Below are 24,446 nucleotides of genomic sequence, written 5' to 3' on the forward strand. Positions count from 1 at the left end.
AACAATTAATAAATTTACATGTAAAGAGGTTAAAGACATAAGAGGCATAGTTACCAAAAAGCACAGTTACTTACTGGGACAACAAGCAGATATTCTCCCGCATGGGTGACCTCCAAGCTAACCAGAATGGGATGATAGGAGTAGTGTTCTTTAGGAAAATAATTTTTTTAATATTGTTTGACCAAGATAATCCAGAACTGAAGACAAGGAGGTAGACCAAGGCTCCTGGTGATGAAGGCCGCCCCAAGCAGAAAACCTGGTCCACTTCTGGTTATAACATTGCCTGGTGGTAGGTTTTCTGGAAGCATCTAAAATGTCTCCGACAGATTGAGAAAACTGAAGATGTGAAGTTATGCCAAGAGGAACCAAGCTGTCAGATGCAGAGACTGCAAGTTGGGATGAAGAAGAAAACTGTGACTCTGTGTAAGCAAAGAAGGAAATATTGGTAGAAGTAGTGGTTCTCTGCTGCTGAGTTGAAGTAGAAGGGAGAACCAAGGTTGTCCGGGCCACTGAGGAGCTATCAGAATCATGGTGGCATGTTCCTGTTTGAGTTTGACAAGTGCCTTGAGAATTAGAGGAAATGGAGGGAACGCATAGGGGAATTTGTTCGTCCATTCCAGGAGAAAAGCATCTGCCTCCAAACGATGAGGAGAGTCTGGAGCAGAACTGGGGCAGTTTGTTATTGTGGGGAGATACAAAAGGAACAATTGTGTGACCTGTTAATTTTCTTTCCTTTACTCACAGCAGATGAATCCAGAGACTATTGAGATTACGTCCATCTAACAACAGGTGGAGATAGAGATAACTGAGTTGTCCTCAGCCTTATTGGATGCACAGCCTCCTGGCCAATCAGTATAGGTCTTGTCAGAGCATCCAAAAATAAACTCAGTAAACTCCTTTCCCACACATGTGAAACACGAAATCCCAATACGAAACCCCAGCAGAAAAAAAACATATCCAAACCATGCTCACGAGCAACCAAAGCTGAACCAGGGTGGGGCTCTGGATTCATCTGCTGTGGCTAAAGCAAAGAAAATTAACAGATAAGAACATAATTTTTCCTTCTTTGTCATCAACAGCAGATGAATCCAGAGCCTAGTGGGATGTAGCAAAGTAGTCCAAATGTAGGGAGGGAAGAACCACCATTCCACCAGCCCCAACTTACTGACAGCCACATCATTATTACAACTGTGGATACCTAGAAAACCACAACCAAGAGTGTGCAAATCCTTCACAACCAATGCACGTCATGGAGGAAATCCAAGAAGATAACATATAAAGGGTATGTGCCCCACGATTAGACATAGGCTAACTCTCAGAAAACAGTATAGCAGGAGCCCACAGGGCCTTAAAGAACCATGTAGCCGAAACCACCGTGGTACTGCCCCCCCGCCCCCCCCCCCCCACACACACACGAATAGTACGACTGTACAGCCCCATACTTTCATGAGTCCACGGATCCTGAAGAACTCTTGTTGAATGAATCCGCTAGAGCCCTCAATGGACCTAGCCCATGTCAAAATCATGCCCTTCAAGAAAGTGTACAACAAGACAAGCATCCTAGCTCCCTTAGCAAAAGCGGTGGCTCTCAATCCAAAGACACGCCATCTTCCACTATTAAACCAATAGATCTCTGAAAAAGAGGCGGACTGGAGAACCAAGTCAACCAGAAACTATCATGTCAGAGGAAAAAAGAACTCCTACACCTACCCACAGAATGCTACAGGAGAGGCATGGACAACTCCAGCCTCCACTCCGTACCAGCTGCATCCTACTGAAGGTTGCCGAGCTATACTCCAGAAACCTGTAAGAAACTAGAGGAACAGAGAGGAACCAAATCAACTAGAAGGAGAATCAATGATACTACTGGAGAGAAACAAATTCAGGTCCAGGTAGAGATGTATGGACTGGTGAGACCATATCCAAAGTGGGAGAGAAGAATGTAGACCACCTACATCGTCTCTGCCATGAAGACAGCAAAGAAATTCAAGACATCATATCCAGACAGAGAAACCCCATCCCTCCGGGGAGACTAGCAGGTGAGACAAATCAGCTAACTCAGCAGCTCTGTAATTTCTGCCCTCACAACAGCAGTAGCTACAACAAACAGTCAAAAAATACCTGGTTTGCTAGGACCAACAGGAACAGACCCACGCCCCAGAGAAAATGAGGAGAAAAAGCGGTAAGGAGACTCACCCAGATGTACAGATCAGAGATCCAGAACAAGAATAAAGAAAGTGAGCCAGCAGGAAAATGCGGAAAGAAGAAACGCAGCTCAACAGCTACAGAATGAAATAGCCAGCAGCACTATCTTCCGTTTCCCCTCTGTGACAGAAAACTCCAGGCCAGGCCCATTCCCCTCATAACAGCCCCCCATATGATGTCCAGTGATGGAGGTGGCTTCTTCTGGATAGAGAGAGAATTCAGTTACATCCCTACCAAGACGCCAGGCCACCTGAGCGCCCTGTCACAAAAGAGTCATCAGGTAACCTAAAGAGTGGTTTCCTCACCAAACCTAGGTAGGGCCAACAAGTACAATAAAATAGGAGAAAAATGTAAAAACAAGAAATGACAACCGGAGTATCTGGGGAAGAAAAGACAGTGACCTGGAGAAGTATAATATGACGAGAGATCCAATATAGTTCCAAACCAAATACCCCCATTAACAGGCCTGTGCATCGTCCAGAGTGGCCACCTCCCCAAATGACCATTCCTAGTGAACGTGAGCCCACACGAAGACCAAACATCATCTCACATGCATCCTTTTCAATGTAGTCCTGTGCCTGCCTGCACAGCAGTCATTCTGGGAAAATGAACACATGATCCATCAAGAGCATGGACCCAAAAATGGATAAACGAGGCCCTATGCCAGGAATGGCACATGAGACCCAACAGCTACGATAAGCAGGAACTGGAAGGTGTTGCTCAGACAGTGGCCTGAAAATATCAATACCAACCACTAAACCCTAGTTCTACCTCATGTCATCAAGGGCAGAAGCATACTTGCAGCTGCTGAAGAACTGCACTGAAGTCATACCAAAGAGAAATTGCAGCCAAATGAACTCCAGACACTCCAACAGAGAAATAAGTTTCCAAAAAGAAGAAACAGTACAGAAAGAACAATTCCGGTCACAACCAAACCACCATAACCAAATGGAAGAAGTGAAAGTTGTCCCCTAAACAAGGACAGAACATAAGGCAAAACCCCAAGAGGGGAAAGCCACCTGACTAACCTGACTGCACATTCTGCTAGCCAGAATCAAAGAAAGACACTGACCTGCGTCAATGATAGCGAAGAGAACCAAGCTTAAAGCCCTCTAAATGGTCAACATGACACCCAGTGAACTGCCAAAAGACAGGAAGTAACAAAGTCTGCGATGAAATAGTAGGGTGACAGAATACCCCACAGCCCACAGTCGCAGAGCAAGAGAAGCCGCAAGAGTCGGTAAAACCTGAAACTGAGGCAGCTACTGCCCCTATAGCAGGGGTAGGCAATTCCGGTCCTTGAGAGCCACAAGCAGGTCAGGATTTCAGGATATCCACAATAAATATGCATGAGATAGATCTGCATCTCAAGGAGGCAGTGCATGCAAATCCATCTCATACATAGAGATCCTGAAAACCTGACCTGGCTCCGGCTCTCAAGGACTGGAATTGCCTACCCCTGCCCTATAAAGACCACTAGGACCCAGACTCCACTCAGCCTATGCTATAAGTACGGCATAGAAATATACCAGCCTTCAGCTGAAAAAGGATGAAATTATCCCCATGAAAAGGATACCGAATATACCAAAGGATACCAGAAAGCCCAAAGACCTGACCGCCCCTCAGAAGCACTGTGACTCTGCGACATGAGAATGTCAACATCCTGCAGGAGCAAAGACCAGCACCTTCTTGCTCATAACAGAATACAAAAACCATGCAGAGAAAGGTAGCAAAGCATAAACAGAAAAACATGAAGCCAGCACACAGTGCCAGCAATGTCCATCTCCTGAATAAGCTAAGGAAGGAGAAATTAGGTTCTTACCTGCTAATTTACTTTCTTTTAGCTTCTCCAGACCAGTAGAGGTTAATCTTTACGAATGGGTATATATCCAATCATGACCAGCAGGTGGAGACTGAAAACAAAACTGTGGGACAGTATATACTATACTCCCTTCTCTATTTCCCTCAGTCTGCCGAATAGCCAAGCAGAACTAAGAACTGGAAAACAGAAAGAAAACAATACTCCGAACAGGAGTAACAAATAACATACCCAAATGCTGTTGGAAAATGCAGAGGAGAAATACCAGAAGGAAAATGTCCCCACAGCTCGCCAGCTAAGCCAGCCGAGCCACAGCCGCTGTTCTTTAATTCTCCCCGGCCCTAGAAAAATACTAGAACCCGCAGCAAAAAACAAAAACTGCCCGCGAAACAGCCCCAACAACTACAACAACAGACAGAGTGGGGACCTCTACTGGTCTGGAGAAGCTAAAAGAAAGTAAATTAGCAGGTAAGAACCTAATTTCTCCTTCTTTAGCACTCTCCAGACCAGTAGAGGTTAATCTTTACGAATGGGACGTACCAAAGCAGTCCCTCTCACGGGCGGGACCCCTGAAGGGCCGATACCAGAACACGCTCACCGAACACCGCGTCCCGACGCGCCTGAACATCTACCCGATAATGTCTAACAAATGAATGCAAGGAGGACCAAACCGCAGCCTTACAAATATCCACTGGAGGCACGAGCGACGACTCAGCCCAAGAAGCTGCCTGACCCCGAGTGGAATGAGCCTTGAGAAACTCCGGAACCGGCTTCTGTCTCAGAAGATAAGCGGAAGCAATCGTCTCCTTGATCCAGCGCGCAATAGTAGCCTTAGAAGCGCCAGCCCCCCGACGAGGACCCGCCAAAAGGACAAAGAGATGATCGGTTTTCCGAAATTCCCGGGTCCGCTGCACATAAGAGCGAAGGACCCGACCGACATCCAACTTGCGCAGCTGCCGTTGCTCAGAAGAGCCCTCCCGACTACCCAAGACCGGGAGGACCACCGATTGATTGACATGAAAAGGAGAAACTACTTTCGGCAGAAAGGAAGGAACAGGCCGCAAGACAACCCGCTCCCTCGAAAATTCCAAGAAGGGAGCCCTACAAGAGAAAGCCTGTAGCTCAGAAACACGCCTAGCGGAAGTAATGGCCACCAAAAAGACCGCCTTCAGAGTAAGGTCCTTCAAAGAACAGCCATCCAACGGCTCGAAAGGCGGACGCACCAAAACAGAGAGAACCAGATTGAGATCCCAAGAGGGAATCGAGGGCCGTAGGGGAGGCCTGAGCAACTTGGCCGCCCGTAGAAAGCGAATTACATCAGGAATGGCCGACAAACGCTGACCTGTCACCAACCCTCGAAAAGCCGACAGGGCCGCAAGTTGAACCCGGAGAGAAGACCAAGCCAGGCCATCCTGCAAGAACTCTAGAATGTTAGGCAGGGAAGCGCGAAAAGAGACCACTCCCCGCGCCCGGCACCATTCCTCAAAAAGACGCCAAACCCGCACATAAGCCCGAGAGGTAGAAAGCCTCCGGGACCCCAAAAGGGTAGAGATCACCTTATCTGAATATCCCTTCTTACTAAGGTGACCCCTTTCAAGATCCAAGCCGTAAGCCAAAAGGGAGACGGGTCGAACATGGGAATGGGACCCTGCGTCAGAAGATCGCACACGAGAGGCAGAGGAAGAGGATCCGCCACCAGATGCCTCACCAGATCCGCATACCACGGACGACGAGGCCAATCCGGAGCCACCAGAACCACCAGCCCCGGATGGCGAACAATACGAAGCAGTACTCTGCCCACCAATGGCCAAGGAGGGAACACATACAACAGCCCCTCCGTTGGCCACGGTTGAACCAGAGCATCCAGACCCTCGGCCAGACCGTCCCTGCGACAACTGAAGAAGCGGGGCACTTTGGCGTTGCCACTCGTGGCCATCAGGTCCATCAGGGGCTGCCCCCAAGCCTGCACTATCAACTGAAATGCCACGGCGCCGAGACACCACTCTCCTGGATCCAAGAAGTGACGACTGAGGAAGTCCGCCTGAACATTTTCTGCCCCGGCTATGTGAGAGGCCGAGAGGTCCAGAAGATGGGATTCCGCCCAAACCATGAGCCGAGCCGCCTCCAGCGCCACCTGATTGCTCTTGGTGCCCCCCTGACGATTGACATAAGCCACCGCCGTGGCATTGTCCGACAGGACTCTGACCGACTTGCCCAACAAAAGGGAGTGGAAAGCCAACAGCGCCAGCCGGACCGCTCTGGTCTCCAACACGTTGATCGACCAGGAGGCCTCCTCCGTGGACCAGGTACCCTGAGCTGAGTGACCCAAACACTGAGCCCCCCAACCTAGGAGACTCGCATCCGTAAGGAGCACCGTCCAGGGCGGGAGATCCAGACCCACCCCCTGAACCAGGTGAGGGGTCCGGAGCCACCAGCGCAGACTGCAGCGCGCCAAGCCTCGCAGGGGAACAGGAACCTCCAAACCGTGCCTCTGGGGAGACCACCTCCGGAGCAGAGCATACTGAAGAGGACGCATGTGGGCCCGCGCCCACCTCACCACGTCCAGGGACGCTGCCATTGATCCCAAGACTCGGAGGAAATTTCGCGCCCGAGGACACCGGGACGCCAAAAGCAGGCGAATCTGAGATTGCAATTTGCTCACCCGGGCCTCTGGAAGGAAGACCTTCCCCAAGGAGGTGTCGAACAGAACCCCAAGATACTCCAGACGCTGAGCCGGGACCAACCGACTCTTGGAAAGGTTGACCACCCAGCCCAGCGACCGGAGAAACTCCACCACCCGAGCCGTAACCCGGTAGCTCTCCTGCAACGACTTTGCCCGAATCAACCAGTCGTCCAGGTAGGGGTGCACCAGGATGCCCTCCGACCGCAAGGCTGCCGCGACGACCACCATCACCTTGGTGAACGTCCGGGGAGCCGTGGCCAGCCCAAAGGGAAGCGCACAGAACTGATAGTGCCGACCCAAGATCGCGAAGCGAAGGAAGCGCTGATGAGAGGCCCGAATGGGAACGTGCAAATAGGCCTCCGTCAGATCGAGAGAAGTGAGAAACTCCCCCGGCTGAACCGCCAGAATGACCGACTGCAGGGTTTCCATGCGGAAAGAAGGAATCTTGAGAGCCCTGTTGACCCCTTTCAAATCCAGGATGGGCCGAAAAGTCCCCTCTTTCTTGGGCACCACAAAGTAAATGGAGTACCTGCCCATGCCCCACTCCGGCGGGGGCACTGGAACAACTGCCTTGAGATCTAGCAAGCGCTGAAGGGTCTGGCGAAAAGCCTGCGTCTTCCCAGGAGTCTGACATGGAGAAGCGAGGAAAAAATCCGGCAGAGAGCGGGCGAACTCCAGGGCATAACCGTCCCGCACCACCTCCAGGACCCACTGATCGGACGTGATCTCGGCCCATTTGGGGAAAAATTTGCGCAGCCGGGCCCCCACCGGAACCACCGTGGGCGCCGGCAAAGAGTCATTGTGCAGGACGGGAAGCGGGGGAACCGGCGGAGGGATTCCCTGCCCCCCGACAGGCCCCCCGACGGGCTGCATGCGCTGGAAGAACCGACCCCGGGAAAACCCTGGAGCCGGGAAAGAAGCAGCCCCACGCCCAGGGCGATACTTGCGAAACTCCCGCAAACGCCCCCGGGCAGCGCCACCCCGAGACGCAGGGCAGGCACGGTCCTCAGGCAGACGGGGCACCTTAGAGTCTGTCAGAGTCTGAATCAACTTATCCAATTCCTCCCCAAACAAAAAGGACCCCTGAAAGGGAAATTTAGTAAGCTTAGCTTTGGACGCAGCATCCGCCGCCCAAGCGCGCAGCCACAAAATACGCCGCGCGGCCACACCAAAGGCCATAGACTTAGCCGAGGTCCGCACCAAGTCATATAGAGCATCGGAGAGGAACGAGGCAGCCATCTCAATCTTCGCCACCTCCTGATCCACCAGAGACCAGTCATCAGACTCCCGATCCAGGACACGCTCAGCCCACCGAAAAACGGCGCGAGCAACCAGCCCCCCACAAATAGCCGCCTGGACCCCAAAGGCAGAGACCTGAAAATTTTGCTTAAGGATGTTCTCCAACTTGCGCTCCTCAGAGTCCCGCAAGGCAGAACCGCCCTCAACAGGCACGGTATGCCACTTAGAAATCGCCGAGACCACTGCGTCTACGACTGGCAATACTAAAGTAGCCCGATCCCCCTCTGGGATGGGATACAAACGAGCCATGCTGCGCGCCAAACGAAACGGCGCCTCCGGCGTCTTCCACTGTTCCAGAATAATATCCCGAATATCCTGATGCATAGGAAAAGAGCGGGAAACGGAACGGATCCCTCGCAACAGAGGGTCCCCCACACGCGGAGTCTCCGGCGGCGCATCCTCAAAACGCAACACCAAAGAGACCTGTTGAATCAGGTCCGGCAGCTCATCTCGCTGAAAAAGACGCACCACGGACGCCTCTTCGCCGGAAGACGGGAAACCCGACAACCCGCCGCCAGCAGCCGTCCCCTCGAGAGGGTCCTGGAACTCCTCAGAAAGGTCCAGGTCCTCATCCAGACCGACACGCTCCTCCGACCATAAATCCTCATCCCAAGACACCCGCGGACGCTTGGACAAGGGAGGAGGAGGAGGGGACGCCACAACAGCCGAGAGAGGCAAAGCCGCAGGGAGCGCGGAGGAAACCCCACTCCCCGAAACCCCCTGAGCGCAACCGGGACCCCCAGCCGCCTGAAAATAGGCTCTGCACAAGGAAAAAAATAAATCAGGAGAAAAACCCCCCGAGGGTCCCAAGGGACTCCCTGCCACAGCAGGGGACCCAGCCGAAACCTGCCCCTGTATTTCCAATACAGGGGGAAGGTCACCTGAGGTGGAAGACAAAATGGAGGGGCCAGACTGAGAAGATGGCGACTTTCCCGCCAAAAAAGCTCCCTCCATAGCCTGTAGCGGCTGAGAAGCCTGAAAAGTCCCAGCCGCTAAAACAGGCAAGCCGGCATCAGCTGTCAAAATATCAGCTGAGAGGGAATCCCCAACAACCCGACCGTCGGCGGCTCGGGGAATCCCTCCGTGGGCGGTCGGAGAAGACCGGGCTTCTCTACTGCTCCCAGCCGACTCGCGAGGCACCATCGGCGGGGAGCTCTGGGCGCCTGCAGCCGCTGCCGACAGAACTCCTCCACCGCACCGGCCTGAACACCGCTTGCACAGGCCGGCCGCGAGTGCCTCGTGCCTGGAGCACAATGAGCACTTTTTCCCTTTAGAAGTGCTCATTGCTCCATACGCAACCTAGCTATAAAAAAGTGCCGGTTAGATGAAAAAATACAGTAAGGAGAAATTAGGTTCTTACCTGCTAATTTACTTTCTTTTAGCTTCTCCAGACCAGTAGAGGTTAACTTTACGATTGGGTATATATCTAATCATGACCAGCAGGTGGAGACTGAAAACAAAACTTTGGGACAGTATATCCTAGCCCCTCCTCTCTATTTCCCTCAGTCTGCCGAATAGCCAAGCAGAACCAAGAACTGGAAACAACAGAGAGAAAAAACAATACTCCGAAAGGAGTAACAAATAACATACCCAAAAAATGCTGTTGGAAAATGCAGAGGAGAAATTCCCGAAGGAAGAAGGTCCCCACAGCTCGCCAGCTAAGCCAGCCGAGCCACAGCCGCTGTTCTTCAATTCTCCCCGGCCCTAGAAAAATACTAGAACCCGCAGCAAAAACCAAAAACTGCCCGCGCAACAGCCCCAACAACAACAACAACAGACAGGGTGGGGACCTCTACTGGTCTGGAGAAGCTAAAAGAAAGTAAATTAGCAGGTAAGAACCTAATTTCTCCTTCTTTAGCACTCTCCAGACCAGTAGAGGTTAACTTTACGATTGGGACGTACCAAAGCAGTCCCTCTCACGGGCGGGACCCCCGAAGGGCCGATACCAGAACACGCTCACCGAACACCGCGTCCCGACGCGCCTGAACATCTACCCGATAATGCCGAACAAAAGAATGCAAGGAGGACCAAACCGCAGCCTTACAAATATCCACCGGAGGCACGAGCGACGACTCAGCCCAAGAAGCCGCCTGACCCCTAGTGGAATGAGCCTTGAGAAACTCCGGAACCGGCTTCTGACTCAGAAGATAAGCGGAAGCGATCGTCTCCTTGATCCAGCGCGCAATAGTAGCCTTAGAAGCGCCAGCCCCCCGACGAGGACCCGCCAGAAGCACAAAGAGATGATCGGAGCTCCGAAAATCCCGGGTCCGCTGCACATAAGCATGGAGGACCCGACCGACATCCAACTTGCGCAGCTGTCGTTGCTCAGAAGAACCCTCCCGACTACCCAAGACCGGGAGGACCACCGATTGATTGACATGAAAAGGAGAAACTACCTTCGGCAGAAAGGAAGGAACAGGCCGCAAAACAACCCGCTCCTTTGAAAACTCCAGGAAGGGAGCCCTACAAGAGAAAGCCTGTAGCTCCGACACCCGTCTAGCGGAAGTAATGGCCACCAAAAAGACCGACTTCAGCGTAAGGTCCTTCAACGAACAGCCATCCAACGGCTCGAAAGGAGGGCGCACTAGAACAGAGAGAACCAGATTGAGATCCCAAGAGGGAATCGAGGGCCTTATGGGAGGCCTGAGCAACTTGGCCGCCCTAAGAAAGCGAATCACATCAGGAATGGCTGACAAACGCTGACCTGTCACCAGCCCCCGAAAAGCCGACAGGGCCGCCAGATGAACCCGAAGAGAAGACCAGGCCAGGCCCCTATCCAGGCCATCCTGCAAAAACTCCAGAATGTTAGGCAGAGAAGCGCGAAAGGAGACCACTCCCCGCGCTCGGCACCATTCCTCAAACAGACGCCAAACCCGTACATAAGCCCGAGAGGTAGAAAGCCTCCGGGACCCCAAAAGTGTAGAGATCACCTTGTCGGAATATCCCTTCTTACTCAGGCGGCCCCTTTCAAGAGCCAAGCCGTAAGACAAAAGGGAGACGGGTCGAACATGGGAATGGGACCCTGCGTCAGAAGATCGCACTCGAGAGGCAGAGGAAGAGGATCCGCCACCAGATGCCTCACCAGATCCGCATACCACGGACGACGAGGCCAATCCGGAGCCACCAAGACCACCAGCCCCGGATGGCGAACAATGCGAAGCAGTACTCTGCCTACTAATGGCCAAGGAGGGAACACATACAACAGCCCCTCCGTTGGCCACGGTTGGACCAGAGCATCCAGACCCTCGGCCAGACCGTCCCTGCGACGACTGAAGAAGCGGGGTACTTTGGCGTTGCCACTTGTAGCCATCAGATCCATCAGGGGCTGCCCCCAAGCACGCACTAGCAACTGAAACGCCTCGGCGCCGAGACACCACTCTCCCGGATCCAAGAAGTGACGACTGAGGAAGTCCGCCTGAACGTTTTCTACCCCGGCAATGTGAGAGGCCGAGAGGTCCAGAAGATGCGACTCCGCCCAAACCATGAGCCGAGCCGCCTCCTGCGCCACCAGAGTGCTCTTGGTGCCCCCCTGACGATTGACATAAGCCACTGCCGTGGCATTGTCCGACAGGACTCTGACCGACTTGCCCAACAAAAGGGAGTGGAAAGCCAACAGCGCCAGCCGGACCGCCCTGGTCTCCAACACGTTGATCGACCAGGAGGCCTCCTCCGTGGACCAGGTTCCCTGAGCAGAGTGACCCAGACACTGGGCCCCCCAACCCAGGAGACTCGCATCCGTAAGGAGCACCGTCCACTGCGGAAGATCCAGACCCACCCCCTGAACTAGGTGAGGGGTCCGGAGCCACCAACGCAGACTGCAGCGCGCCAAGCCTCGCAGGGGAACCGGAACATCCATCCCGTGCCTCTGGGGAGACCACCTCCGGAGCAGAGCATACTGAAGAGGACGCATGTGGGCCCGCGCCCACCTCACCACGTCCAGGGACGCCGCCATCGACCCCAGGACCTGGAGGAAATCTCGCGCCCGAGGACACCGGGACGCCAAAAGCAGGCGAATCTGAGACTGCAATTTGCTCACCCGGGCCTCTGGGAGGAAGACCTTCCCCAAGGAGGTGTCGAACAGCACCCCGAGGTACTCCAGACGCTGAGCCGGAACCAACCGACTCTTGGAAAGGTTGACCACCCAGCCCAGCGACCGGAGAAACTCCACCACCCGAGCCGTAACCCGGTAGCTTTCCTGCAACGACTTGGCCCGAATTAACCAGTCGTCCAGGTAGGGGTGTACCAGAATGCCCTCCGACCGCAAGGCTGCCGCGACGACCACCATCACCTTGGTGAACGTCCGGGGAGCCGTGGCCAGCCCAAAGGGAAGCGCACAGAACTGATAGTGCCGACCCAAGATCGCAAAGCGCAGGAAACGCTGATGAGAGGTCCGAATAGGAACATGCAAGTAGGCCTCCGTCAGATCGAGAGAAGTGAGAAACTCCCCCGGCTGAACCGCCAGAATGACCGACCGCAGCGTTTCCATACGGAAAGAGGGAACCTTGAGAGCCCTGTTGACCCCTTTCAAATCGAGGATGGGCCGAAAAGTCCCCTCCTTCTTGGGCACCACAAAGTAAATGGAGTACCTGCCCGTGCCCCACTCCGGGGGGGGCACCGGAACTACTGCCCTGAGATCTAGCAAGCGCTGAAGGGTCTGGCGAAAAGCCTGCTTCTTCCCCGGAGTCTGACACGGAGAAGCGAGGAAAAAATCCGGCAGAGAGCGGGCGAACTCCAGGGCATAACCGTCCCGCACCACCTCCAGGACCCACTGATCGGACGTGATCTCGGCCCATTTGGGAAAAAAGTCGCGCAGCCGGGCCCCCACCGGAACCAAGGGGGGCGCCGGCAAGGCGTCATTGTGCAGGACGGGAAGCGGGGGAACCGGCGGAGGGGTTCCCTGCCCCCCGACGGGCCCCCCGAAAGGGCTGCATGCGCTGGAAGAACCGACCCCGGGAAAACCCCGGAGACTGGAAAGAAGCAGCCCCACGCCCAGGGCGATACTTGCGAAATTCCCGCAAACGCCCCCGGGCCGCACCCCCCCGAGACGCCGGGCGGGCACGGTCCTCCGGCAAACGGGGAACTTTCGAGTCCGACAGAGTCTGAATTAACTTATCCAAGTCCTCTCCAAATAAAAACGACCCCCGAAAGGGAAATTTAGTAAGCTTAGCTTTGGACGCAGCATCCGCCGCCCAAGCGCGCAGCCACAACACACGCCTTGCGGCCACGCCAAAAGCCATGGACTTAGCCGAGATCCGCACCAAGTCATACAGAGCATCCGAGAGGAATGAGGCAGCCATCTCAATCTTTGCTACCTCCTGATCCACCAGAGACCAGTCGTCAGACTCTCGATCCAAGACCCGCTCCGCCCACCGAAACACGGCGCGAGCGACCAGTCCCCCACAAATAGCCGCCTGGACCCCAAAAGCAGAGACTTGAAAATTTTGCTTAAGGATGTTCTCCAATTTGCGCTCCTCAGAGTCCCGCAAGGCAGAACCGCCCTCAACAGGCACGGTATGCCGCTTGGAAATAGCCGAGACCACCGCATCCACGACTGGCGAAGCTAACGTAGCCCGATCCCCTTCAGGAATGGGATACAGGCGAGCCATGCTGCGCGCCAGCCGAAACGGCGTCTCCGGCGTTTTCCACTGCTCAAGAATAATATCCCGAATATCCTGATGCATAGGAAAAGAGCGGGAAACGGAACGGATCCCTCGTAACAGAGGGTCCCCCACACGCGGAGTCTCCGGCGGCGCGTCCTCAAAACGCAAAGCCGAAGAAACCTGTTGAATAAGGTCAGGCAGCTCATCTCTCTGAAAAAGGCGCACCACGGACGCCTCGTCACTGGAGAACGGGAAACCCGACAACCCGCCGCCAGCTTCCGTCCCCTCCAGAGGGTCCTGGAATTCCTCAGAAGGGTCCAGGTCCTCCTCCATACCGACACGTTCCTCCGACCACAAATCCTCGTCCCACGACACCCGCGGACGCTTGGACAAGAGAGGCGGCGGAGGGGACGTCACGTCAGACGAGAGAGGCAAAGCCGCAGGGAGCGCGGAGGAAACCCCACCCCCCGAGACCCCCTGGGCGCAACCGGGACCCCCAGCCGCCTGAAAATAGGCTTTGCATAATGAAAAGAAAAAATCAGGGGAAAAACCCCCCGAGGGTCCCAAGGGACTCCCTGCCACAGCAGGGGACCCAGCAGAAACCTGCCCCTGCTTAGACAAAACAGGGGGAAGGTCACCTGAGGTGGAAGACAAAATGGAGGGGCCAGACAGAGAAGATGGCGTCTTTCCCGCCAAAACAGCTCCCTCCACAGCCTGAAGCGGCTGAGAGACCTGAATAGTCTCAGCCGCTAAAACAGGCAAGCCGGCATCAGCTGTCAAAATATCAGCTGAGAGGGAATCCTCTAAAACCCGACCGTCGGCGGCTCGGGGAATCCCTCCGTGGGCGGACGGAGAAGACCGGGCTTCTCCACCGTTCCCTGCCGACTCGCGAGGCACCATCGGCGGGGAGCTCTGGGCGCCTGCAGCCGCTGCCGACGGAGCTCCTCCACCGCACCGGCCTGAACACCGCTTGCACAGGCCGGCCGCGAGTGCCTCGCGTCTGGAGCACAATGAGCACTTTTTCCCTTTAGAAGTGCTCATTGCTCCATACGCGACCTAGCTGTAAAAAAGTGCCGGTTAGTTGAAAAAATACAGTAAAATACAGTTTTCTTAAAGGGATACAACCCTCCAGACCAGCACTACCTCAGGATTTTTTTTTTTTTTTTTTTTACAGAACAGACTCCACAGGCTCTCGAAGCAATATGCCTTGCTTGATTTAGGGGGCAAGGCTTACTGCTGAGGCTCCTCTAAAAAAATATGGGGAGGTGGAGGAAGTGGGGGGAGGGACCCCGCTCGTGACCCGCCGGGTTTGACACCCCCGAGGTCGGACGAACCCCCAAACAGAGTCCGTCCAAGCTCCGTCCGGCTAAAAACAGGGACAATAAACCTCTAAACAAATTCCAACAGCCCTACCAAGGGAGATGGGTACAGATCACTCAACACCTGCTGGAGACTGAAAGAAGACTGAGGGAAATAGAGAGGAGGGGCTAGGATATACTGTCCCAAAGTTTTGTTTTCAGTCTCCACCTGCTGGTCATGATTAGATATATACCCAATCGTAAAGTTAACCTCTACTGGTCTGGAGAGTGCTAAAGAAAATACAGTTTTCTTAAAGGGAAACAACCCTCCAGACCAGCACTACCTCAGGATTTTTTTTTTTTTTTTACAGAACAGACTCCACAGGCTCTCGAAGCAATATGCCTTGCTTGATTTAGGGGGCAAGGCTTACTGCTGAGGCTCCTCTAGAAAAATGTGGGGAGGTGGAGGAAGTGGGGGGAGGGACCCCGCTCGAGACCCGCCGGGTTTGACACCCCCGAGGTCGGACGAACCCCCAAACAGGGTCCGCCCAAGCTCCGTCCGGCCAAAAACAGGGACTATAAACCCCCTAAACAAATTCCAACAGCCCTACCAAGGGAGATGGGTACAGATCACATCAACACCTGCTGGAGACTGAAAGAAGACTGAGGGAAATAGAGAAGGGAGTATAGTATATACTGTCCCACAGTTTTGTTTTCAGTCTCCACCTGCTGGTCATGATTGGATATATACCCATTCGTAAAGATTAACCTCTACTGGTCTGGAGAGTGCTAAAGAAGATAGCACTTAACATCCCTAATGAAACACCTACAAAGGACAGACACCCACACGGAGCCGTGGATAGGAGAATAAAAGGTGAGAGTAGACGTCGATGAATTAGGGACCAGAGACAGTATATTCCCGCTCACCTAGCTGAGAATAAAATCACAGTGAGAAAACCTGCACCATCCTGGTACCATGCGTGCTTGGGACAAATGTACCAAATACACAAATACTATATGTCTGCATGACAAATATCCACTATGTATGCCCCCAAGCCAGAATCTCAACTCATTCACTCCAAAGGGAAGCAGTAACCAGAAGCGTAAACAGTCAGGCAACCCACCGCCAACCAAGTCAGTACAAAGTTCTGTGTCAGCAAAAAGCTGCATACCCTTCACTAGGTAGGAGGCAGCCCTGCTGACCATCGTCAAAGATAGGAACATGCCTAGGTCCCCCACAGTGGCAGCAGATAGCGCTTGAGAGAAGGCCAGAGAAGTATCGCAACCCAAGGCCAAAATGGTCCATTGACCGGAGGAACTGACAATCAACAAAAAACCCAATGCAGCACAGCCATGACGACATGCCGCTAGAAAGTCTAACCTGGATGAAAAGGAGCCCTGGCTCAATGCCAGGCCAGCATACCACCTGCTGCTGTCCATCTACCTCAGGGATCTCAAAATCCCTCCTTGAGGGCCACAATCCAGTCGGGTTTTCAGGATTTCCCCAATGCATATGCATTGAAGGCAGTGCATGCACATAGACCTCATGCATATTCAGTGGGGAAATCCTGAAAACCCGACTGGATTGCGGCCCTCAAGGAGGGACTTTGAGACCCGTGATCTACCTGCAAACTGCCTAGCTGAAAGAAAAAAAGTGGCGTAACCATGGCCAGCCCAGGCAATAGGCTTCACATGAGCCTGACCCTACCGCGGGTCTCTGCCTAAACCATGAAACATACAGAATTGTAAGATGCCAGCTGCAGGCTCACGCAACTCTAAACACCCCAAAAGAAGTTGACAGTAGTAGGAGAAGGTCAGGATATGGAACCAGGTTAGGCAGAGAAATGAAAGGTCCACAGCCCGTGACCACACATTCACACACACAACCTCCGAAATGGTCGTGATCACCAAGGAGAATCCTGAAATACAGCCCTTGCCCCAAGATAACATTAAAAAACAAAAACAAAACTGAAACCTCCTCCCTGTTAGAAAAAGATAGGGGTGGACCAAGCAACCAACTCCAACTGAAGTATAAAATTACCGATATGACAAGGGAAATATGCGGCTTGTTCCTAAAAAAAACTCACAAACCACCACCACAGCGCACCAAAACTGGCTCATGCCAGAGAAGTCCTGACGACTGGTGACTCCCTAGAGCCCCTAATCCAGCGTCTCGACTGCATCGAGCACGCCCAAAAACTGCTCTTTTTTTTTTTTTTTTTAATTCTTTATTCATTTTATAATTCACAACAAGTGTACAGTAAATATCAAACAATTAGAATACAATATCACTTGAAAATCTACCATATCATACAATAAAAAGATATAACCCCCACCCCCCTCCCACTTCCATATACCACAAAAAATATACCACATGAATATAATATAACTGCTCTTTAATAGCGACCAGGCAGGCAATACTAAATTTCCAAGCAGCATGGTTACTGCAGTGAACAGCTGCCAACATGCACTTAATACAGAATTGTAAGAGGGGGAGGGGGACACAGGGGCCATGGCGTCCACCCAAAAATTGGTGGTAGGACCTCTTGTGCAGCACACAGGTCCCTGCCAGGTTCTAAGGGCCCCCTCGCCTCAAAGACTGCAAGGAGGGTGCTGGCGCAGCACTAATTCTCAAGCGCTGCCGGGATCCTTCTCTGCACTGTTTGTCTGCTGTGGCACACCCCCACTGTGAAGCAATTTCCTATTTCCAGTTGGGCGGACTGCTGCAAAAGAACTGTGCAGAGGAGGCCACGGGTAGTGCAAGAGAATAACTCCAAGTCAGTGATCTAATCTAATATTTGTGCGTCACGCATACCTATTAAGGCTCAAGGTGACAAAGAGGGGAGAAGGGAGGAGGAGAGGGGAGAGGAATGGCAAGACGGGGAAAGAGGAAGAGGGGGAAATTGAAATTTTTTCTCTCTTTTGTAGTGTACTGTAGGCAGAGTCTGGCATATTAGGGTTTCGTTTCTGTATAATAGTACTTTCCCCCCCCCTTTTTACAAAAGCATAGTGCATTTTTTAGTGCCGGCTGTGGCGGTAACAGCTGCGATGCTTCGGACCTGTTACTGCTGAAGGCTGACATTAAAAACCGTGCTACGGTTTTGGAAAAAGGAGGGAGGGGGATGTTTGTGGGTTTGTATTTGAAAAGGGTTTTTTCTGCTTTCTGCATGGTCATAAGAAAAAAAAAAACAAAAAGAAAACGTTAAGAAAAATAAGACCAAGGTGTAGTTTCTATGATGAATTTTTACATCTCACCTCATTTGCTGCTCTTTCCAAAAGTGCTTTCTTATCACACGATTTGAAGGATTCCAAAGTGTTGGTATTATATAGAGTTCCCACAGCTGGACAACAGCGGACTGGAACAGACATATTCCTAAGGAGAGAAGACAAATGTACTTGTATAATTTGGGCAGCAATGACAGTTGTCAGTCCCCACCCCATTAAGCTTTTTAACTCCATCTTGTGCTTCCAAGGGGAAACACTAGTGCTGATCTTTCAGGATTTCCATGAATATGCACGAGATAGATTTGCTTATATAGGAGACCCCCAAATATGCAAACTTCTCTTAATGCATATTCTATTATAGATTTCCTGAAAACTAAACCAGTTAGATGTGCCCGACTTCAGAACAGGTTGGGAAACAAAGTTATATCTAAAGCAGGTGTAGGGAACTCCGGTCCTCGAGAGCCGTATTCCAGTCAGGTTTTCAGAATTTCCCCAATGAATATGCATTGAAAGCAGTGCGTGCAAATATATCGCATGCATATGCATTGGAGAAATCCTGAAAACCTGACTGGAATACAGCTCTCGAGGACCGGAGTTCCCTACCCCTGATCTAAAGTTTAAAACAGTTAACAATATTTTACATCAGTAACTAAGGAGTCCTTTTGCTAAGGTGTGTTACTTGATTTTAGCACAAGCTAAGACACCTATTATATTCAAGTAGGCATCTTAGCATTTAGGCCCGCTAACCATTACCATGCACTAAATCGATTAGCACACCTTAGTAAAAAGGACTCCTAAGAGGAGACATTTCCAAGGGTGTTTAGATCAGGAAAAGAAAACATAGGTGGCAGATTTAAAATTTTACCTACAGGAAAAGCAGGTGCAAATTTTGTATCCACTGCAATTTTTAAGTAACAATAAATATAAACTTTTGCTTTGCTTTGAGATTGGTGCAACATATATTTGTAAAAAAGCATATCTGCTCTCTGTCCCAATGCTGTTAATAAACATGAGCAAAGTACATTGCACACATTCCCACTTTCTTTGGAGCTGGAACAAATTTATGAATCAGCGCGTGCATGTTAATCAAATGATCTGGGAGCCTATATTATAAAGCACATCACAGTCTATATTGCCTTTTATAAAACAGGCTTAAAATAAGTAACTTTTCAAACTTCTCACTTAGGTGTCCTATTATAAAATCAAGAACAGTAATTTTATATAAAACATGTGACCCGATATAATTGAGAAAATAGAAATTTCAACCTCAATAGACATCGAGAAGAATGGGAGAAAGTTGGAGCAGAGGAATAGACTAATGGCTAGACTGATAGGCTATAAAAACCAGAGAGCCTTGGGTTTAAATTCCACTGCTGCTTCTTGAAGCCTTGGACAAGGCACATAAATCTCCATTGCCTCAGTTAATTATAAGTCCTCTTGGGATAGGAAAATACCTAGCTGTACATGAATGTAACTTGCTTTGAACTACCAATGGAAAAGCATAAGCTAAATATAAAATAAAGACAGAAAGAAGATTGTAAGAGGAGGCCTAGAGCCAGGTGTGAGAATATGCTTTCAAGAAATGAAGACTAAATTTGGCAAGTGCAAGAGTACAGAAGTAGGAAAAGTAGATTAAAAATTAATAAAAAGATGGATAAGCCACCAGTGGAAGCAAAAGCTTAGATTCACTAACCCTCCAATCCATGTGCAACTGGAGGCAGGCCGACTGATTCGCCAACCATATGCTTGCAAATGGGGGCGATGGGAAGCATGCCCCCAACCGACTGCACGGATCGCTAAAGCCCTGACAGTAGTGACAGGAGAAACAGCCTCCTGTCACTACTGTCAGGGCTTCTGCCAGCTTTTAAAATTTTTTTTTTTTTAATCAGGCAGATATTTTGCGTGTTTTAAACATGCAATTTTTAAAAAAAATTTTTTTTAAAATTTTTAAAAAAAAATTAAACCCCCCTCCCAAAAAGTGACCCGAAACTCCCCAAAAATTTGCTCCGCAGCTACGTTGAAAAAAATTATGGCAGGAGGGTTCCCATTTCCTCCTGCTATCGGTCCCACCCAAAAACTAAGGCAACGGCAGGAAGGAGCCTGAGGGCCGAGTGGGAACCCTCCTGCCATAATTATTTTTGATGCAGCTGCGGGGCAAATTTTTTTTTTTTGGGGGGGGGGTTTGGGGTACTTGTTGGAAGGGGGGTTAGTAGCTGTAGATATGGCAGGAGAGTGTGGGAACCCTAATGCCATAATTTTAAAGAGCCCAAAGGTGCCGGGCAGATGGCGGTTTCGCGATGGTAGGAGATAATTGGCATCCCTGCTGCGGGGACTGGGTGGGCAGCGTTGGGCTAGATAGCAGCGGTAGATTTAAAACCACAGGCTTGCTCTGCTAAAAAGCATTGCGAGCCCATGGTTTTAAAGGGCAGGAGAGTCAGCCAGAATAGAAGCGACAGGTCTTCATCAGTCGCTTCTTTTCTGATCAGCAAGCCCAATCAGTGTTAGCTAAAGTGTTTAGTGAATCGCTGCCCTCCCAAATTTGCATACCATTTCCCTCATTTGCATGCAAAGATAGGAAGGGGATCACTAAACATTTTAGTGAATTGAGCCGGAGGGAAATCTGTTTGCTTAGGGCTCGCAAACCGATCAGTACATGATCGGTTTGCTTTGTGAATCTAGGCCTAAGTATTTAAATAAAGCAAACATACTTACACATCAAAGGCACTATATTCCAAAGTTAAACGAGCTGGCAAACCATAAGGATCACCTACAACAAAGAAATATGTATAGTTTTATACAGCAGAATTAGCAGAAGATACTCAGGATACTAATGTATCTGAATTATACACTCTTCTTACCATTATAATAATATCCTCTGATCTCTTTAGGGGTTTCATCCAATCGATACTCATTAAGTTTCTTCTTTGTAAGCTGGTGCCAGAAACCTGCATCCAGGGCACTAACAAAAGGTGCAAACTGAAGCTTTAGTTTTGCAGCCTCTGGTGAAATACTTGTCTTGTTGGTATCAGATTCCATCGGTGTAGATATCTAGGACTGTTAAAAAGAAAAATAATCAAGCAAATAATCATGTGAACAGCCATTAGTTCAATCTGTCAACGGGCCTGACCAACTTTGCTACTGTGGCAAGAAAAGCTGGAGTATTAAAACCTTCTTATTGTATTTAGATGAGAGGGAAGGGCCTCTGTAAGAATGCTGACAAGGTGCATCAAAAGGTAGGAGTCAACTGCAGCTTATTAAGCTTATTATTGACAACTTATAAGTTGCTTCAGCTAAATAATTTAGCAAATTCTCACTGCCATGGCACTCAATGAAACATTTACGTTTATATAAAATGCATACTTAGGCCTACGGTACAACCGGGGATGTTCCTGTAATGTTTCTTCTCCAATTCAGCACACTCACTGTAGAAATGCTGTGGAAAAAAAGAAAAGAAAAAGGCTGTTATTAGTGTTTCTTTTACAGCAAAACCTAAGAAACTGTTTCCACATGTTTTCAACTTCTCTGGTGACTTCGGAGAGACGTTGCAACTTTTTCAGTCATGGCAACGTTACCTTCCTATAATAATAATCATTGATTTCCTCGGATACGGCTTGAGCAGCAGCTCAGCAGAGAAAAAAAGGGAAACATTTCGGCAGGACGTAGAATAAAAAAATAAAAAAAACACCTCAGGTTGAAGAGCGTCTTCCTCGTTTCCAGCCCAGGAACTGAGAGGAAATCCCAGTTCAGACGACGGGAACCGCCTCGGCACCTGCAAAGTCAAACCAAACTCAGAGTTTATAAGCGAGGAGGGAATTCTCTCTCTCCCTCTCCCTCCCCTCGAGTGAGGGAAGACGCCAAACGCCACCCATTTGGCAGAAAACGCCACAAAAGTCACTTTCCCCCAGCGCCGCGGAGCCGCCTCTCCTTCCCGCCCCCCGCGCACGAGCGCCTTCGGCTCCCCTCACGCGCCTTCGCGAGTCTTCCCGCCCTCGCCGCGCGCCGCCCGTCTCGCACCCGCGCCTCCGTCAGCGCAACTCCTTCGCCAGCGTCCCGCCTCGCCGGAAACCGGAAGTCGCGTCGCGAGCGCTCTTGGAAAGACGAGCGGTCGGCGGGAATCCCGCCAAGACGGCTGTAGGTTCCCAGCCTCCGCTCGACAACCATTCCCGCGCAGCCGCACTTGCTCTGTAAGCACGTGCGCGATGACAGCTGGATCCTTGGCCTAGCCAGTGGGACTCCTCCCATGGAGCCTTCTGTCACTTCTGCTCGCTCTTTCCTGGGGTTCCCATAGCTGTGAAGATAAAAAGGGAAAAGAGGACATGACCTGCCCACTTAGGGCATGTCTGGGGGCCCCGAGGGCTTTTCAAAACCCAGCACTTTTCCACTTAGCAGGAACCTCAGGTGATGTCACGCATAGGCAAGTCAATACAGTAAACACCCACATATACATAACAAAATAAAAAAATTCAGCTTGTGGATAAATCGTGGGTGAGAAAGTACAAAATTAAAATAAGCTGATATTGCTGGAAAAAATGTTCTGTATAACAGATAGGAAATAGTAATATCGCCATCTGGTGGAAACAGTAAAAAAAGACAATGTGAATAGGCTGAAAAAAGTTAAAAATACAGTATTTCAATTACAATGGCGCCATCTGGTGGAAACGGTAAAAAAAGACAATGTGAATAGGCTGAAAAGTAAAAGATACTGTAATTCAATTACAATGGAAACAATACAAAAGGCAATGAATGGACTGGCTCCCGCGCTAAAAACTGCGATAGCAGTTTGGATAGAATAGTTTATCACATGGACAAATTATGATGTAAACAACTTGATGTATATTGAAAGCTTTATTAGTATGCGGATCTGTGCAGGAATCAATGCATACCACATGTTTGCAGACAGAGCAGCAACCGTAGGCTCGAGCCAAAAAAAGATGGCATCAAGATCTCACATACGGCCTCTTCTACAAAGCCGCGCAGCAACAGTTCCGAAGCCCTTTAAATCTCTTTGGGCTTCGGGGCCGATAGCACAGCGCAGCCGCAAGCGCGGCTTTGTAAAAGAGGCCGTTTGTGTTGGCTGGATCTTCTCTAATAGAAGAGGGCCAAGTCTTTTCTCTGCTTTGGTGCATTTCTCGCCGGGGACTCCCTACTGCAGCTTTGAAAGGGAAGCCTTTGGGGATTTTTGAATGTCTTTGGGCTGGCGCGGTTCCTTTTTCTCGCTGACCTCTTTTGGTTCCGTTCCGTTTATAAGGTGAGGCAACGTCGTCAAGAACAGAGAGTCATGAGCTTGATGCCAGTCACCTTTTCCGTCTGAATACTGAGACTTGTTTAAACATTAATTAATTATATCTCTTTTCACTTTGCAGTCTATTCACATTCACTCTTTTCACATGCAGCCTATTTTTCTCGTTTCCACCAGATGGCGCCATTGTAATTGAAATACTGTATTTTTAACTTTTTTCAGCCTATTCACATTCAGTCTTTTTTTACAGTTTCCACCAGATGGCGATAGAGTGCGCATGCGCACTTCTACTCTCTCCCTCGACTCACTGAAAGGAAGCAGTTCGGCCACCCCCGAACCCCCTTGAGCCTCCCATCCAGCCCGAAACAACAAAAAAACTTCCGAAACCAGCAGCATCCCCAGCACTTGAAAGACGCGGCTTCGCGACCTTCTAATGCCGATTTCCTCTGCCGCGTCTCTGTCTTTGATGATGTCATCACGCTCGCGAAGCCGCGTCTTTCAAGTGCTGAGGACGCTGCTGGTTCCGGAAGGTTTTTTGTTGCTTCGGGGTGGATGGGAGGCTCAAGGGGGTCGGCTACACGGTGGCTGAGGGGGGGGGGACGATGGAAACAGGCTGGTCACTGGTTCTACTACACAGGGGGATGGGCAGGAGGCTCTGGGGGTACTAAGGACATGGGAAGGGACACTATGGATATAGGAAGGGGGCCACTGAAAGACAGGCAGGCATGGTGCAACAGAGAAATACAGGGAGACGGAGACAGAGACAGAAAGAATGACAGACAGTGTCCAAGGAGACAGAGACGAAGAACCCCCCCCCCAAAAAAAAAAAAAAGACATCTACTCTAGCACCCGTTAATGTAAAGGCCTAAAACACTAGTTATACATGTATTTTCCCCATCAGTTTCAGCTTATTTCAATTGTATGTTTATTTTCTCGCCCACAATTTATCTACAGGTTGATTTTTATTTTATTTTGCTATGTATTTGTGGATGTTTTCTGTATTGCCTCACACTCACCCTCTGCGCTTGCAGTTTGTAGCGCGGTGAGCTGCGCTGAATGGCCCGCGCTGCTCCCGACA

The 24,446-nt window shown here is 50.7% G+C and overlaps 1 protein-coding gene across 3 annotated transcripts in view; it reads right to left on the reverse strand.

The window, feature by feature from the left end:
- ATG7 (autophagy related 7) overlaps positions 1–22,071 on the reverse strand; it is a 351,798-nt gene extending 329,727 nt beyond the window's left edge. For all 3 annotated transcript variants that reach the window (XM_033925732.1, XM_033925731.1, XM_033925733.1), the window contains exons 1-5: positions 21,815–22,071; positions 21,490–21,562; positions 20,988–21,183; positions 20,842–20,896; positions 18,160–18,277 (exon numbers count right to left, since the gene is read on the reverse strand). In XM_033925732.1, coding sequence (XP_033781623.1) covers positions 18,160–18,277; positions 20,842–20,896; positions 20,988–21,165 — 351 coding nt within the window. In that variant the 5' untranslated portion in view covers positions 21,166–21,183; positions 21,490–21,562; positions 21,815–22,071. The remainder of the gene's footprint in view (positions 1–18,159; positions 18,278–20,841; positions 20,897–20,987; positions 21,184–21,489; positions 21,563–21,814) is intronic.
- Between the last annotated feature and the right edge of the window lie 2,375 nt (positions 22,072–24,446).

This window comes from Geotrypetes seraphini, chromosome 17, assembly GCF_902459505.1.
Source record: "Geotrypetes seraphini chromosome 17, aGeoSer1.1, whole genome shotgun sequence".
In the NCBI taxonomy this organism is placed as follows: domain Eukaryota; kingdom Metazoa; phylum Chordata; class Amphibia; order Gymnophiona; family Dermophiidae; genus Geotrypetes; species Geotrypetes seraphini.